Raw genomic sequence first — 17700 nt, forward strand, 5'->3', positions numbered from 1 at the left:
ATTGTTGCATCTTTTCCGCGATGCAGATTGACTGTTTCTATTCGCATTGTGCGTTATATTCGTAGCATCGAGAGACTGTCATCGCGAGGGTTAATTTTAATTTTTTTTAATTTGCTAATTAAATTTTAAAATAATATGTAAAAAATATTAAAATAATAATATGTTGTAAATAATATGTTATAACACCTTATCCACGATTAATATTTTTTGACAGAAATCAGCTGATAACTGTCAAAAATATTAATCGAGTTTAAAGTAATATAACATATTATTTAAAACATTATTATTTTATTTAATTTTATTTTGAACAAACTGTTAAACTGCTAACCCTCGCGATGACAGCCTTTCGATACTACGAATATAATGTGAATTGAGACAGTCAATCAACATCGCGGAAAAGATGCAACAATACTTGCGAGAATCGACTTAACATGTCTTTTTTAGAAAGAAAGATAAAGATAAAAAGCTATCCTTAATAAATAAGGAGAATTCGATATGAAAGCAAAACAGAAGCCAGGGGGATTCCGTATAAATAAAGATTATACTATCTCGTTTCTGTCACCAAAGACATACACTTGTTTCGTGCAGAGTCGCGGTAACTATTACTTCCCTGTTGCATTTAATGTCTCTAAAGGACATACTCGGTTTCGATCCCGCTGTACAGTGCCACCCATTGTCTCTCGCTTTCTGTCTGGTACTTGTTTTCTTTTCCACTTCCTATTTCGTCTCTCTTCACTCGCGCGTAGCCATCCTCTCTTCACTTGCCTCTTTCTCTCTCTCTCTTTCTTCCACTTTCGTTTCCTCTTTCTCTTCCTCCTTTTCTCCTCGCCACCGTTTCTGTGTCTGTCTCCCGGACGGAGGAAGGAAGCGCTCCAGGAAATTCATTTGCAGAGACGTGGCACCGCGTACAGCAAAACACGAATGATATATTTACATGGCGCCGAGGGAGAAACCGGGCGAGATGGATTTACTCGGGAAAGGTTTATCGAGCGTTACGCCAGAGGGATGAAGGGGGAGGGGGAGGGGAGGAAACGCGAAATGTATTTTTTGAAAAGAACTCGCTAATCCACTCTCGAAGCCGCGCGGAAGTTCGTCCACAGTTTTTGCCCTCATCCGCCTCCGATGAATTCTCCCCCTAGTCGGGCTTTCGGGCGTGGCTGAAAAATGTGTGACGTGAGTTTGAACGCGACTTATTTCGACGTTCAACAGATCCCAGTTGTGTGTGACATATATATCTCATAAAAATATTATATACACAGAATACAACTCGTTTATTAATACATTTTTTTTTATTTCGCGTATGATGATTAAATCATGCGCGAGTAAACTCAATTAAAATGTTACAAACGTTACAAATCCGATAATACATTATTTACATACTTATTCACTTATAATAATTGTATCTAATGAAAAAGTTTATCACACGTAATACAAGTATATCTTAATATAGACTCACAGAGAGAAAAATTAAAATTTCGGTAAGATCTTTATTAATGCGACATTTTTGGTTAAATTAAGATTAATTAAAGTGAATCGGTGATTCATGAAGATTGAAATATGAAAGAAAAAAAGTCCACCTCCCTGCCTTTTGTGTACTTGAACAACATCGCGGAAAGAATCAATTTATTTCTCGCGAATGCACTTATCTCACGCTCCGTATGCGAGCCGTAAGATTTTATGAAGAAAGAACGAATCGATAATATCGGACCGCCTTTTATTGCTCCGGAAGCTTTCGACAAGTCTCTCGTCGTTTATCTTGGCGTGTCAACTACAGTCGACGCTTATAGCCTGTCGTTTAATAATATACTTATCAATATTATGCCGCATATTTATCTCTAGAATAATCGCTATTGCATTTTATTGCATTTTATTGCATTTTATTGCTTGCTGCAGTCGTGCCCGCGAGCCAATCGCCGACGACAAGGCGACGATGTTAAAAATCCTAGCAATAAATAAATTCTACGAATATACGTACATCATTACGCAACTAATTGCAAATACAAATCTAAGTCGGGCTCGATATAATGGTTTTCGGATTATGCATTGAATAGTTTTTCGTATAAGAAAATACTGTGTACAGCTTCTAATGCGTTGTTTGTTATATCGTCAGTTCAAAATTATCGTTACCTTCGAGAAGTATATGTTATTTCATTATACAGTTTTGCAATTTTTTGAGGACAGAAATTGACGTGTGAAAGATATATTTCTTACAGTCTTTTGATATCGAAATGATTGAAAGCATTTGAGTCAATTGATTTATCTGGCTTAATTACTTCAGATGTTGTCAACAATATCTATAAGATAATATTATTTATAAAATATTATTTATATCTCATAGGATAATATTATTTATACCATAATTTCTCAATATGTTACGATAATTTGAAACCGAAAATAAAAGATAAAATATGTTGCCTGTCAGTCAGATGAGCAACCGAGCTGGAAGATATTTCCCTGCAAAAAATCGCTCTCTTTTCATAATTTTCTCTACAAAGAATTAAATTAGATCGTATATCGCATTACACTGGAAAGCAATTTGTCAGGATGTAATCGTGGGCTCCCTACATTCGCTAGAAGGTTCTCGACGGAGATTTGCAATGGAAACAGTAGAAACGGTCTTACGTATAGTCAGACGCGACGGCGTAAAGTTCGTTGTCGAAATTGCCCGAAGGGTCTCTCGCTATCGGCCTTGTAGACGTACAGCGGGCATACGCGGGGGTGTCGGTACCTACGCTAAAATACGTAACGAGCTCTCTCTCTCTCTCCACGGTTCGGCTCGCCTTAATTTACGCCTTAATTTCCCATGGCACCGCGAGCGCTCGCTCGAGTCGATTTCGCGGTTCGGGCAATCAACCTAAGGACGAGATTTCACGTATGGACGTACTGTTGTTGCGTCACGTAAGCTCATGTTTTGTCCTATTGCGTTATATTATCGAACGGACAAGTATATAGTACGGCTATTATGTATCAATTTACTACGATTTGTCATTCGAATCGTTCGATGAAACAGTTAAAGTATTTTACTGAAATTTATGATATTATTACGATGTCGTGTCTTTTTATCAGCGATTCGCACATTGTAAAAATTATGCATTATTTTGTGCGTATAACTTATGAATGAATAAATGATTAATACTCTCTACGAAGCAATATAAATAACAATAAAAGTTGACAAATAAAATAGAAAGGCTTCAATTATAGAAGATTCAGATCGATGAGATAATTTTATCTACTTATATGTAATATAACATACATAATAAAACGAGTAAGCTCGCGTGACGTGACGATAGCGTGTCCTTATTACCGCCGTGGTATCTCAGAGAGTCGATCATCATCGCTCCCGTGCGCTTTCGCACGACCGATCTCTTCGAAACGAGACAGACGGATTTTGCAAGCACTTCGGCGAAAGTTCAGACTCACGGTGATTAAGCGCAAGCAGGAATCTCTTGATACGAGGTGGCGTAAGGAGGTCGGTCAATCGTCTCGTCCTTCGTCTTCTCGTCACCGAGAGTAACTAACTAGTCCGTCACCCTGTCCGCCTTCGAGATAGTGCGGTGTCACATGCAACCGCAAGCCTCCACCACCATGTTCGGCAATGTTTTCTGGGTGATCGTGTTGTTCGTGTCGATGTAGAGCAATTGAAGCGGGGCGAGTTGCGTCGGTGAGCAGCACGGCGCTATCTTGCTCTTCTGCTGGATTCCGTCCTTGGTTAACAACTTCTGTAAGATGAAGTAAAATTTTCTTAATAATTTGTGAGGATTGTGAGTAGATTGAGTTTATATCATTTATACGCGATTTCCTCAAATGACTTTTCAGTTGAAATTTAGTAAAACTACATAGAAATAGACTTAAAATTATAATAAAAAATATAAAAGAAATATTTTTATAGAATACATATAACTATGATGAAAAAATCAGAAACTTTTTTCATTTCTTTGTTCTTGAATGTCTTTTTTTTAAATATAATCTTTTTATAGTTGCTTGAAATTAATTACAAATTTTATTTAATTTTTGCAATAATTTAGATAATCAATATTTTTTGTATTCGAGAAAAGACATTATTAGAAGTTTGATTGTCAAAATTGAAATACACAGAGATAATTTTCTCTTAGAATTTAATACCCTGAAAATCATGGTAATCGTGGGACAATATGGTAAGGAAAGATTCCTCTGATTAATATTTATCACAATAAAATATAAAACATGTTTGATTAATTTTACTAAACTGCATAGTAAAATTAATTAAACATATTTTATATTTTATTGTAATAGATATTATTTTTATTGTGATAAATATTAATCAGAGAAATTCTCATAAAAATCTTTCCATATCATATCGTCCCACGATTACCATGATTTTCAGGGTAAATTCTAAAAGAAAATTCTCTCAGTGTACATTTTAAAATATATTTTAATCATTTGCGCACGAGTTGCAGTACTCGGTGTTTTAATAATGAGACGTTTTGTGAGAAATAGCATGTAGAACGAGGATGAGAAGCAATAGAGAGCGAATATCGTTCTTCTCAGTCGTCCATAGGCGACTGAATATAAAAAAATTATCTCCATTTCGCATATGCAAACGATATTTCTCGCGTCACGCTTCGTATATGGCAGAAAGCATAGACGTAAGTTAATGGGGTTTTACGTTGCGTGATAATGGAGTCTTAACGCCCCATTATCGTTACGAGTTGCAAACTATATTACCCACGTTATGTGCCGCGAGTATAACAAGAGTGCCTCCTCCCGACTTTTATTAACAATTAATGCGGGTAATAAAGGACGCGGTTATGCAGCACGATTATATTTTTTTTACGTTAAGTAAAGTGTAAATTGGCCGTAAGAGATGTGGAAAAGAATTATTTTGCTTGGTGTGAACACTTTTTATAGAGAGTTATAATAAAAGCTACGTGCGAAATTTCCCTTCCTTTAATGGCAAATTTTCATATTAAAAACACATGAAAGATTATGAGAACGTTTTCGATTACTTTCAAGTTCAAGTATTATTTTATTACACATGAAAATAAAATTTGTAAATAAAATTCTGCTTATGATAAAGGGGTGTGTAAGACGTTAAAATAATTTTCTCGATAGAACGAAATAAATTTCTTAAATGCGGAATATTTTCCAATTATTAGCTTCCGAGATTATTTACAAATTAATAAGTCTTCGACATATCAGCGATGTTTATTATTAGCAATATGCTTTACGTAATGCGATACGATCGCCGATGAAGCCGCGGAGGAGCACGCGAAGAGACATGTAATTTTCGAAATAGCGAGAGACGCACGTCAGCGTTTCTCTCATCGCGCCACTTCTTTTCACAAAGAAAATATAAAAAACGAATATAAATCTCACACTGACGACACTGACGACACATTTTCTTCCGCAGCGCGATAATCGGTTGTTACGCATCTGCGCTCCGTACGATCTGACATGAGCGAGATAAGATTGCCACGTTATTTAAACATAGATGGAAGTTTTCCCCTTTTCTCTTGTTTCTTCTGAGCAATTATGAGCGCAAGTTGTAACAATGTAGATAGGACAGAATAAGTAATAACATAATCACATAAGTATTAACTAATTACTATCCAAGAGTTCCTATCATTGTGAACAGTATTGATATGAGACAAGAATGAAGTAACAAATTTTGGCGATAATAAGAGGAACTGAACGATACTGTAAGATGAAAAATATGTTAGTAATGTTAAAAAATAAGAGTACCAAAGTTAAGAACGATATCTACAAGACGATATCTTTATAGATTTACGTAGCAAGTAAATAATCATCTTTTTTGTTTAAAAAAATTTCAAAATAAATATTGAATTTTAAATACTTATGTTAAACAAATTTAAATTTGTAATACAAATCACACAATATCATTAAATTGATTAAATCTAGTAGTAGTCAACTTTAACGTTAATATCATCAGTGTCATTAGTACTGTTTGAAAGAAAAAAGCATCTCTATTCTTAAATTTAATTCGAATTAGATCCGTATATTAAGCATTATTAATTGCAATCTTTGATCGACTGCCAAAAATGTGAGAAAGAAAGCGTTACACTCACTCTGATAACGTTGTTATAAGGTGAGGCGCTGTTAGTTAAGGATGCTGCTGTGGAGCAGGATCCTCGGCAAAAGTACGCGTGATATCCGCTCGGATGCAGGATCCAGTCGCTCCAGCCGATGTCTCGAAAGTTGATATAGAGATCGTCCCGACAGCACTCTTTCATCTCGGGTAGGCAATTCGAATTTCTCTTGGGCCTATTCCTCTGTGGCAACGGTGCTGTATGAATTACTAGGAATGGTTTCAGAGTCTGCTCGACGGACACCGGCGAGATGTCATGGTTGGTTGAGCAGGTGGTGCAAGCTACTTGAATGGCATGGTTTAGTCGGTGTCGACTTATCCATTTTTTCACTATGAATTTTATGTCCGTCTTTACCCAACCCTCTAGAAAAAAAAAAAAGATCGGAATTTCGTAAGATATAATGTTGTATGACGAATTGCAAAGAAATTCATTGCACATCGCAAAATCCAACGTTTCGCAAAAAAAAAAAAAAAAAAAAAATGATTTTTTCTAAATTAATTTAATTACTTTGTAATTAGAAATTTTTATCTATAAAAAAATTTTTTTAAATTAATCTGCTTAGTTTTTTCAATAAGAGTTTTAATATAAAGGATTTTTAACTTCTTAATTAATTTGAATTATTTTAGAAAGCTAAATGAAATTTTTTATATCAATATTATTAAGTGATACTTTTCTAATAAAACTTGAATTTTGCTGAAAAAATACTAATTAAAGTATTAATTATAAAATCTAGTACAGTGTTAAATTATGTCAATTATTACAAAAGAAAAATGAAATTTCTATCGCTTTAATTCACTCAGACATCATTCAGTATAATAAATCATATTTACATTGTGATAATTTACTTATACGATGTGAGAGGCAATATCGCTATGTAGAAATGCTTTGTGTAATGTTTTTTTTCGCTTATTGTTTCCTCGGTCTAAAGTCCTTAATACCAGGGCTAAATAACAACTTTAGCAATCTTTAGCAGATGATAGGAACCAACTGTTATAATTGTCATAAATTCTTTTTTTTATATGTTCTTTTTTGTATTATATTCATTATAATCCGCTCATCACGAGTTTTAAATGCGACAATCGCATCTTGTTGCACAAATTTTCGTACAAATAATAAATGCCCGCAAAGTTTTAATTCAAACGTTCAACAATCGCATCTCGTAGCTATACATATTATAAATCGTTCCGCGATATGAGAAAATTATTTTTTGTTATTCGTATCAAATTTTCGATAAGGGACGAAATTGTGCAATGGACTGGTTCGCAAGTGCATGCAGTGCTACGAGATAACGAAATTTCGCAGCGAAAGATTTCTATGCGACGTGAATTCGTGACTGATAGACGATGGGGGATAGGAAAGAGAGGAAATTCTATCCGCCATTTACCCACCTTCGATATCGGTCTCGAAGATTGCCATGACGGTGTTCTTTTCGAAGCTGCCGCCCAGATCCCAGTGATCGAGCTCAGATAGGACGAAAGTCTGCTTGAGCTCATCATCGTTCTCGACCTGTTCCTTATAGAACCAGAGTTCCGCCGAAGTCACGTCGACGTATAGCATCTCGTTCGGCAGGTAAAACGTGAAATCGGCCGCCGCGTTGAAACCTGTTATGTGATTCGAACTCTGACGGTATTTTGTCGAATCGGCTACACCTGTAACACGCGAAATCGTCGGATCTTGATCAATTTCTTGAGAGGGTCGAAGAAAAAATCCGATCGTAGATGATGAATTGACTTTCCTTGCCAAATTCTTTGATTCCTGATACTTTGAGGTTCTTAGATGGAAAATGATTTATTTTAAACGCGACATACTTATATAAAAAATGTTTTATTACAATTTCAAAAATATATATAGATAAACTTATAGGATATTTGACATAAAAAGAGGAAAATTATGAATTGGCAAATAATTAAAAAATAAACGGAGAAAGAGAAAACAGCAAATCCTTGAATTTTGTTCGTTAATTCAAGAATATATCTTATTCAGAAGAATTCAAAGATACACCTTTTTTACATAAAAATAGAGCACGGGAGGGAAATTTGTTTCTCAAAAAAGAAACGAATATGTGTTATTTTACTTTTTGTACCATCAATAATTTTAATATTCCTCATTTGACTTGCGAGAGATCAGATAGCTATCCGGTTGCCTCTACTCTATGACGAACATGTATTTGCGGGCTATCCTATTACAAATTAATTTAGTATGCCAACGAACGACATTGGAGACTCAGTTATTCGAGACTTTTGAGAGTACGCCTTTAGCGTGCGATCGGTCTGCAATTTACGGCGATACTCCAAGCAAGCCTCAATTGGAACCACAATTATCTGGAAAAGTGCGCTTTAAAAGGCCCTAGTAGCCGGGCACAAAGTGCGGCAAAGGATATTTCTGAGCGAGTATGCGCGATAAGTGAGTGTGAAGTTAAACAGAACATTGGTAATCGAATCATCCACGTGCGATGAACAAAAATCTATTATTATAAAGACATATGCAGTGAAAAACAAGATATTTAAAAATTATTCTTGACTATATTTTTTACGTACATATTTGTGGATTTATAATTATTAAGCCATTTGTTTTTTTTTTTTTTTTTCCGATATACACGAAGGAGAAATTCATTACAATAGAGTTTTGTTGAAAGTTTAAAATTAGCAATTCCAAGTTATTTTTTAAACTCTTTGATATTATAGATCGCTGTTTCAAAATTTTAAATTAAATTAAAATCGTTGACACGAAAAACAGCTTTTCAACTTTTGATCGATTTCTGCATAACGATCCCGCGCGATATAACGCGCTATCAAGCGCGTCGAAATTATTTCCGAGTGGATTCTTGGCCGATCAGCGCCGCGTCCGATTGATCGCCACTTTCGTATGATTTATAGCCAAGAATTAAGCAACGCCAGGCATTAGAGTGAACTCATACCGTTTCACAACACGTGCCAAATGTCAGCAGCAGTATATCCGCATATGCGTCGTATTTTTGTCGGTGTACAGTACGCATTTTTCTCATCCGCTTGATATACACGTGATTATTGCATCCGTCGATATGAGAATAATATTTACATATTTTGTAAACACGTACGAATCTTTCCCCTCCCAATATATCCTATAGGTTTTTTAAAAATACTAATTTTATAAATTATTAAATACAAATAATTTCTAGAAATAGAGAGTAATATACAATAGAATAAAATTTCGAATTTTGTTAAAGACGTTGGGGTCACATGGAATGTAAACAACTTTCTCAAGCCGGTGAAAGCGCAATTGACAATTATGCAAACTATGCAACTTATCAATAACAATGTAAATTACTTACAACATAATGATCGAATGATTAATAAACATTCGATCAAGCGCAATAATAATGTTGTTTTTATTATTCTATATTAGATGTTGTCTTTATTACTTTTTATGCGGTATCGGAATTAGAACACTTAATTGATACGACATAATTCCAGTAAATATTCAAAGATTATTGTACCGTGTATATCTCGCTTGAAACGTTAAAAATTTGCTCAGGTTTTTCCTCGAAACTCATAAGTTTTATATTTACACATGCGATTTCCGGATCGAGATATTTGCGGAACATCCGTTCCGTGCGATATATCTTCAGGACATACTCGAACTACTTTCCGATGTCGCGAATTCGACAGCGCGATGAACACTTCCGGTTCGCTGGTCTCGACCGCATCATCGTAATCTGCAGCTCTCGCGCTGCAATCGCTGCGGGTTAACGAGGCCGAATGTTCCGCGCCAATATTACGACTTACATACGTGCGTACAACATGTGATGCACGTTGCGGATTCGTATCGGAATTAGATAAAAAGAGAATTGGACTATGCCGAATAGGTTTGTGTAATTTTCGTGTTGGAAAGAGGAAGATATAAAATACATATGTAGTGTCGTGTCATATTGGATGACAACGGCTGCAGGCTACAGTTAACATCATGCCTATATCGCGAGCATGGAGAAACAATTATATATATATATTTTTTTTTTTAAGTCTGATATTATTGCGAATTTGAATTCGAAAAATATTGGTTCACGAATTGTAAATAGAGAGGTCGCGCAAATTAATTGAAACTTTCCTTTTAAATTTCACTGAATTATCTAGAAAACAGAGAATTCGATAAAGCGTGATGTTTGAAAAACTTGTTTGTTAACGAATGGTTATAAAAAAAAAAAAAAGAAAAAACTTTCACGCAAAATCGAAACGCGATTATAAGAGCATGAAAAGATGTAGATTTTCTTCCCGCGAGTAAATTCAATTGACATAACAAACTACAGTCAGAGAGATTTGAGATCGAAAACTTTAAAAATTTACGAAATTGACATATTGATTGTTATTTGAAAAATCTAAAAAAAAATATCGCAATAACAGGATCGAAGTTTTTGTTATTATAGAGTCACAATCGCGTGCGCGAGAAACATCGCGTAAGAAGCGTGAAAAGAAAATTTGGAGCACTAACATTTAACATATTCGTGCAGCCAATGAACGATTATATTATCGTATTTTTACGTTCCGTTACAACTGCAAGAAATTATGTGTTCGTAAATCATGTATTCGTTGCAAATAAAATTGCATGACGCGGTAATGTGTCAGAATGAAAACAGCTGATTTAAAATGTAAAAACTTTCGCGTGACGTATATAGTCCGTAGTTCAAAAATTATCTTTTTATCTTTTCAACACGTATATATATGTATATACTTTATCGCCTACTATTTTTAACCGTCGCGATAAAAACGTAAGTGAAAAGCTTATCCACTCATTCGAATTTTCATTATTCATCTATTCTCTTGCGTTCGAGAAAACCCAAATATACAAATAACAAAACTCGGACAGGGCGAGCCATCAAGAGAAAGGTTTTCTCGTGACTTTAAGAAATTCGTTTTGAACATGTCGAAAATGATTCACACGGGCGATTAAAACGTTGGAACCGTGATTTTGCGTCGTAATTCGAGGTAAATTTCCGCCGCGCCGCCGGGATTCATACGTGCGTCGTTCGCGCGGTTTCCGTATTTGCATCGCCGCGGAAAATTTGAAATTCATGGTCCCAGTCGGTCGTCCTCTATCCAGAAGTACTGTGTCGCGAGAGAGAAACGCCGTCATTGTTACCGGTTCTCGTTTATTTCGAGGGAGCCGTGCAATATTCATATCCCCGTCGGTATTTCTCGTCTGGCTGGCCAAGAAGGGGTTGTCGAGAGGAACGGCCAGCCAGCTGTACATAAAGAGAAAGAAACGAGCTTCTCGGTGAGGTGAGCTTTCGATGCAAGACGGTCAGCTTCGCGTGTGAATATGTTGGATGTGCACGAATGTAAAATTGAATGCTAGATGATTACGCAGAAAATGTAATATTCAGTCTCGCAGTAACTTAGAGGAGAAATCGTGTATAAAGAAATTAAAATCCAGAGTTTTTAAATTTTAGTAATTTTCCAATAATTATATATTTGCTCTAATATAAGCCGTTTTAAATGCTTAACGAATTATGAAAATAATAATTTTTTTATTGTATTTATATTTTTTAAACATTATATAGAACAATTATGTAAACGAAAAGTTATGTGTATGTATGCAAGTTTATTTAATAAGTTAATAATGTATTACTTGTGGACGCACATTCTTGTGCAATTTATTATAAATTTTCAAATTTTCTCGTCGTATCGATCAAGTACTCGGATATATTTCTGGCACAATAGTTCATTTACAGATTCACTTCATCTATGCTCCCTCGAAAAAGCGCGCACACTCGATATTCATTTTATTTCGTGTTCGAGCACTCAGAGGCTAGGACTATACTATGAGAATGACGCGCGCTCAATATTCGCGAATGACGCGTATTTTCTCACGAGTTATTCATTCTTCATTTTTTCTGTATTTATACATCGAGCTTGAATATTCGTTCATTAGCAATCTGCGTGTGGTCGAATATTTTTGCAATAATCTACATGTAACTATGCAAATAAAACATATTTTTAAGATCTTATTTCATAAAATTCGTACTGTAATATTTCAAGACCCATTAGACAGGGGAGATGGTGATAAGTTTTCTTCTATTATTTTCTTATCTCTATTTTTTTTATAAAATTAAACATAAACATAAGATAATAAAAACACAAGATTTATCAAAATAATTTTTATATGTTGGTCAAGTATATGTTATAACCGCCTTAATATTCTCTTATACTGCAATAAAATAGATTTATACATTACATACACATACTTTTTCAGAATCTTTTTTTCGGGTGGGAGAATATGATATACATATATGTATATTATTATTTCAAATAGTTTCTTTCTTCATACTAATTCCAAAATTAAAATGGATAATTACGAATTAAATATCGAATCATCTACTTAGACTCGTCAAAATCGTACCTTCGGTTGGGAACACGATGACTTGGTCGGTTTTCCCGTAGAAGTGTTCCGCCGGTTTTTCCGGCTCGGGTGGCGCCCCAGGTCGAAGTTCGAACACATTGCCGTTTATCAAAGGCTTCGGCAAGGTCGACAGCGGCATCGAGACCTCAGGCGGCTTCGACAGCCGCAGCTTCTTCAGGATCTGCTGCTTCACATACTCCACTCTTAGCTCGGTCAAGAACGGGTCGGGATCGATCACGTTGACCTTATTCTGCACGCAACCAGCGCAGTCGTTTTCGTTGCTAGCCAATGATTCGGACGACGAATGAGGGAGGAAAGTATACCACACTTTTATCAATGGGTTGGTCATCTTTGACCAGTCCGCCACGTTGCCGCCCGCAAAGAGGATAATAAAAAACGTTACGAGTAGACGCATTTTTTCACCGCTGTTCGCTAGAAATTGCGAGTTTAAAAAGATAAACGCGATGTATCGCACAAAACAACTGTATCTTTTTTTTTAGTTTAACATTTACAATACACTAGTTACAGAATACACAATTATCTTTTACTGTGAGTTCACCACCGTTAACGCAAATTCACGAATTTGATCAAAACAAGCAACTTCGGAGAATGACTTTGAAAGCTTGACGAATTCAAACGATCTGTGTCGGGTTGCGGACGATAGCTACTTTTATTCGATATATTTATTTTCTCGAATATTCTAGTTTTGTTGAGTTCTTGAGAATTCTTTGACAACGTAACTCTCTCTCTTTTTCACTTTCTCTGTTGTTTAATTCGTCCTGTGACGCTCCGGAAAGATAGATTACAAAAATATTTACAGGCTTGAATGGTATAATATAGAATTGAAGGTAACTTTAAAGTTAGGCTGTTATTGCCACACGTTAAAAATATCAATAAACGCAATTAAACAATCGCAATTTAGACAGCGATTGATTTAAATCAATTCTTCTTTAATTTTCTTTCTTCTTTAGTCGATTTCGACAATGTTTTGGTGATAATGTTTTTTTTCCATCTAACTGACAGTATTTTGTCAAGATCGAGTTTAATGAACGCCGAATTTAATCGGCAGTATATACTTAGCGACATTCAGTAATCTTTGTACATCGTCGAGAAGGTGTCTTTGTCGAATATTTTATCGGCGATTTTCAAGCCTAGAAATTATTAGAATCTTCTTTCAGTCGGACGATTGATTCGATGCATGGCATGGATATTTCGCGTGAATATAATATGTACCATGTATAATTTTCAAAGTCGATTATGTCATTTGAATTGAGGCGATCTTCTAGGAATCCTTTTTCCTTTTAGAAATTCCAGTGATACTCGCGCAATTTGCGTAATAATATATCAATCTTATTGACAAAGTTGCAGCAGGCTAGGCGGGTCACTGCAATCAGCGAGTCGATATCTCGCGAGATTGCGATTGCTGCTTCATTCTTCTTATTTCTTTAAGCACTATTATATTTCTGCATTTTAAATATCAACCTGCGGAGTCGGCAGCGACTTTTATGCGAACGTAGGAAGAGGTCGACATCCGTATCGCGGATCGATTCCCGAGGACAATTTTCCTTCGGATTGACCGACGTCTTCAACGACGCGTTCACGGAGACTGGAGGTGAATCGTTACGATGATCCGGTGATGTAGTTGACTCTGCAGAGGCTTCATGAACTTTGCTCTACAGCCGCCGGGACCAATACGGGGGCGAGAGCGAGGCTGATATCAGCGCAAGCACGCGCCGCGAACATGCTGCCGATAGAATGGGTGGTCCATTGGCGGTTCCTGAAATCTCGAATCTGTCTTAGTAGGTTGGAGTTTATCGCTGCTCTGGTGGAAGGTGTTTTATTTTGGTGATTAGCATTTTGGTGAACCATAAAAGATTCTTTCTCTCGATGAAATCAATGTAGTTCTTTGATATTACGAAGCAAGATAAAAGGCGTACACTAATGATGAAATGTTTTCAATTTCTTTCGTGAATTATTTAGAGACGCAAAGCATATATCTTTGAAATTACTATATAAATATTAATTTATATTTAATTTTTTAAAAATATAAATTCAGGTATAAAAAGGGGCTAATAAGAGCCAGGCACCTATATTAATTTTTATATTCTTTTATATTTATTTTGAACGTTTCGGATTATCCACATTATATCAAAGGAGGGAATGGGAAAATAAGGGGCAAACGTCCTAATCTCCGCAATAAACAAATCAATAGTATTGATTTAATAACATTATTACTTTATAAATACTATAAGCAAGAGAACTATTTGTTTATTGCCGAGGTCAGGACATTCGCCTTCCGACTTTGTCCTTCTTCCTCCCCCTTGATATATTGAAAATCGTCCAAAGGAAGGAACTGAAATGTTCAAAATAAGTGTAGAGGAATTTAAAAATAATTATGTTATTAATTTATCTAATATTTGTGCCTGACTTTTACTAGCTCCTTTTTATATTTGAATTTGTATTTATATATCAGAGTCTTTTCGATTAATTTTTTTAAACAGATAAAATTAATTTCTCTCATTAAAGAAAATCATTAATGAAATTTCTCTCTCATTAAGAGATATTTATAGATTTATTAAAATTTATATTTATTAATATTTATTTAAAATTAATATTTATTAGATATATAATCAATAGTTAATTAATTTCAATTTTGTTTTTTTTTCTTTATATCTTTATTATTGATTTTATTTTACTTTTATAATTTGTTGCTGTAAAGTCTCATGTATAATGACTCAAAAATAATTTCTGAGATTATAACTATGCCTATCTTTTTGGGACTTGAATAGTAACAAAATGACGGATATTTATATCGCTTGATTACATTCATTTGAGTGCGCTTATAAGGCGAATGTTTACCGCAAAAAGACTGACATACGCTTCGTCGTAGATTAGTGTCAGCATTTCTTTGAGCTGAGGCCTGCAATTCGCGATTCATCGGATCGCTCACGTCGTCTCTCGTGGAAGATGACCCATCTCGTTGACCCGGAAACGCCGAATATTTATCTCTCCTTTCTTTTTTGGGACATACATAAGCGTATTGAAAATATCGCAAATGCGACGAATGCTTTTTGAGGCGCCAAGATTATTTATTTATCGAGCACAGTGAGTTGCGATTTCTTTCGATAACGCCACTTTGCCGGGAAATACGCTTACGCCTCGTGCCTTTAGTTTAATAAATTATGCGATAACAGTTTATAAAAAGAGTAGCATTTGCAAAAACACTGCACTAAGCGCCTTAACATTTCTTACTGTTTGTTGTTAATAATTATAGTGGAAGCAGTCCTCGCTGCGCGCACGCGTTGTATTTCGACATTTGAGTGTGGCTCTTTTTCTCTCGTTCTCGTTTCGTTAATTTATCGGACTTTATGGTTCGCAAATTGTGGCCCAGCGCGCGTTGAATTATTCTATAATTTGCGCTGGGCATGGCGCGTGTAATCAGCAGTTCGCGCACGTCGCGTTCATTTGCAGAATCGCGGCGCTTGTTTACGTTATCTTATTATCGGTATTATCAAATATATAATTTTTCGAACTGATTTACGCGCGTGCATAACGTCATCATTCAAATATAATAATATTTTATGTTTGTCGTTTCATAGGAGAAAAAAAATGTTCTCTACTCTCTATACACTAACAATAGCAACATGACAAATAATATCGATAAAGTATTGACTGTGCTTCTGTACATGTATGTACACATATACACATGTATGTATAAAAATAAATTCATAACTCTTTATATTTTTGAAATTATATTCATTTATGTTACATGTTATAGATTGTCGGTACAAAAAAAGTTTTAATTTTTAAAATTACATTCTTCTTAATTGTAAAAAATATATTTATTATAACATGCAAGAAACGAATATTTGCAAATGTAATAAATATTTTTATATTTTTTTAACTTTACACATATGTTAATATAGAAATTTTCCATTATGTCATACGAACTGTATTTCTAACAAATATAACAAGTTCTCTCCTCGAGTTGTCGAATTATACGATATATTCGTGAGTTTAACAATGAACGAGGAAGTGGAAATTGTCGGTCGAATCTTTTGTCGCAAACTTTCCGGGAAATTTAATTTCCGTTGCGTGTAACGAGAACGATCCGCGGTGTTTAATACGATGTCGGCAAAGGTGGCGGATTCGATGCAAACCAATGACAGTTTGAAACTTTATTGTTGCGTAGAAACGACAGTAATTTAAAATCGCCGTCGAGCGAGCGCCTTTGTATAATGAATAACGAAGCGATAATAAGCAATGGAATAATTGGTGAACTATAGACCTGCTATCTTGTGTCGCGTAGATGGATGAAAAATTGATTGTTTTACGCGACACACAGAAGCTAGGGTATACAAACAAAAAAAAAACAATATCAAACTAAAAATATTTCTGCATTGTTTTGAAAGAGTTAAAAAAAATACACATAAAATTCAAATAAGATTACTAGATATATTACATATTTTTTTCTATATCAATTTCAAGAATTTTTTACACTGTATTAGGTAATTAAGCTCTAAAATAATAAAAGTTAAAACAGATTGAGAGAGAAAGAAAGAAAGAGAGAGCTAAAATAAGTTTTTACGATTAAATGCTTAGTACTTCTTCTCTGAAAATTATTTATTTTCACTCCTTTCTAATTTACAATTAGTTTTGAAATGAAAATTAATGTTATCTCTTTCTCTTTTTTTCTTTCGTGAAAGGAAAATAATTCGATCTATAGGTGGTAAATAGACAAGAATGATTATAATTTTAAAAAAGAGAGTAAATTTTGTGTAACAGGAAAAACCGAGAAGATGATTACCTCTATTTATATGTCATGCGATATTCTCGACAAAGCAAAGTTGCTTGAAGTTGAATCGCTCTTCTCGTCCAAAGATCACTTCATTGTCGCGTCATCTTCGTGGAAAGATTTTGACGAGGCGCTTAAAGGCGATTGGCCGGGTCACTTTTTGCAGGTCCCTAAGTTTAAATCTGATATGTCAAGAGAAAGAGCTAATGAGTTCTCTTAAACAGAAATGATATCTATAACATTTACGCGATACCACTCTGTGAGTTTATCATCATAACGTATTTAATTAAATATAACATATCTCAACATGATAGAAGAATATATTTACGCATTTATTTAATTATTTATATAATTATTTTTATATTCTGTTTTATTTATATATTTATTTATCATTTCTTTTTACACAGTAAATGTATATAATGTGATCATAAAATTATTATGATCATT

At 34.7% G+C, this 17700-nt stretch overlaps 2 protein-coding genes across 2 annotated transcripts in view; one reads left to right on the plus strand and one right to left on the minus strand.

The window, feature by feature from the left end:
- Positions 1 to 17700, plus strand: part of Mitf (transcription factor Mitf) — a 147305-nt gene that overhangs the window by 195 nt on the left and 129410 nt on the right. The window lies entirely within an intron of this gene.
- Positions 1298 to 14120, minus strand: Daw (activin beta chain dawdle). Its single transcript, XM_083045656.1, has 4 exons — positions 12459 to 14120; positions 7475 to 7735; positions 6066 to 6448; positions 1298 to 3719 (listed from the first exon to the last, which is right to left on the minus strand). Exons 1-4 carry the CDS (start codon positions 12871 to 12873, stop codon positions 3558 to 3560), a joined length of 1221 nt encoding a protein of 406 aa, XP_082901782.1. The 5' UTR covers positions 12874 to 14120; the 3' UTR covers positions 1298 to 3557.

This window comes from Prenolepis imparis, unplaced genomic scaffold (assembly GCF_030444845.1).
Source record: "Prenolepis imparis isolate NDT839.2.m4 unplaced genomic scaffold, iyPreImpa1.0 SCAF_9, whole genome shotgun sequence".
NCBI lineage: Eukaryota > Metazoa > Arthropoda > Insecta > Hymenoptera > Formicidae > Prenolepis > Prenolepis imparis.

Excerpts from the sequence above, each read along its gene's own strand:
- Daw (XM_083045656.1), bottom strand. The coding sequence starts at position 12,873 with ATGCGTCTACTCGTAACGTTTTTTATTATCCTCTTTGCGGGCGGCAAC. Across the intron at positions 7,736-12,458 it reads CATCGTGTTCCCAACCGAAG|GTGTAGCCGATTCGACAAAA; the intron begins GTACGATTTTGA and ends CGCGTGTTACAG. Across the intron at positions 3,720-6,065 it reads CTTATAACAACGTTATCAGA|AAGTTGTTAACCAAGGACGG; the intron begins GTGAGTGTAACG and ends TTCATCTTACAG.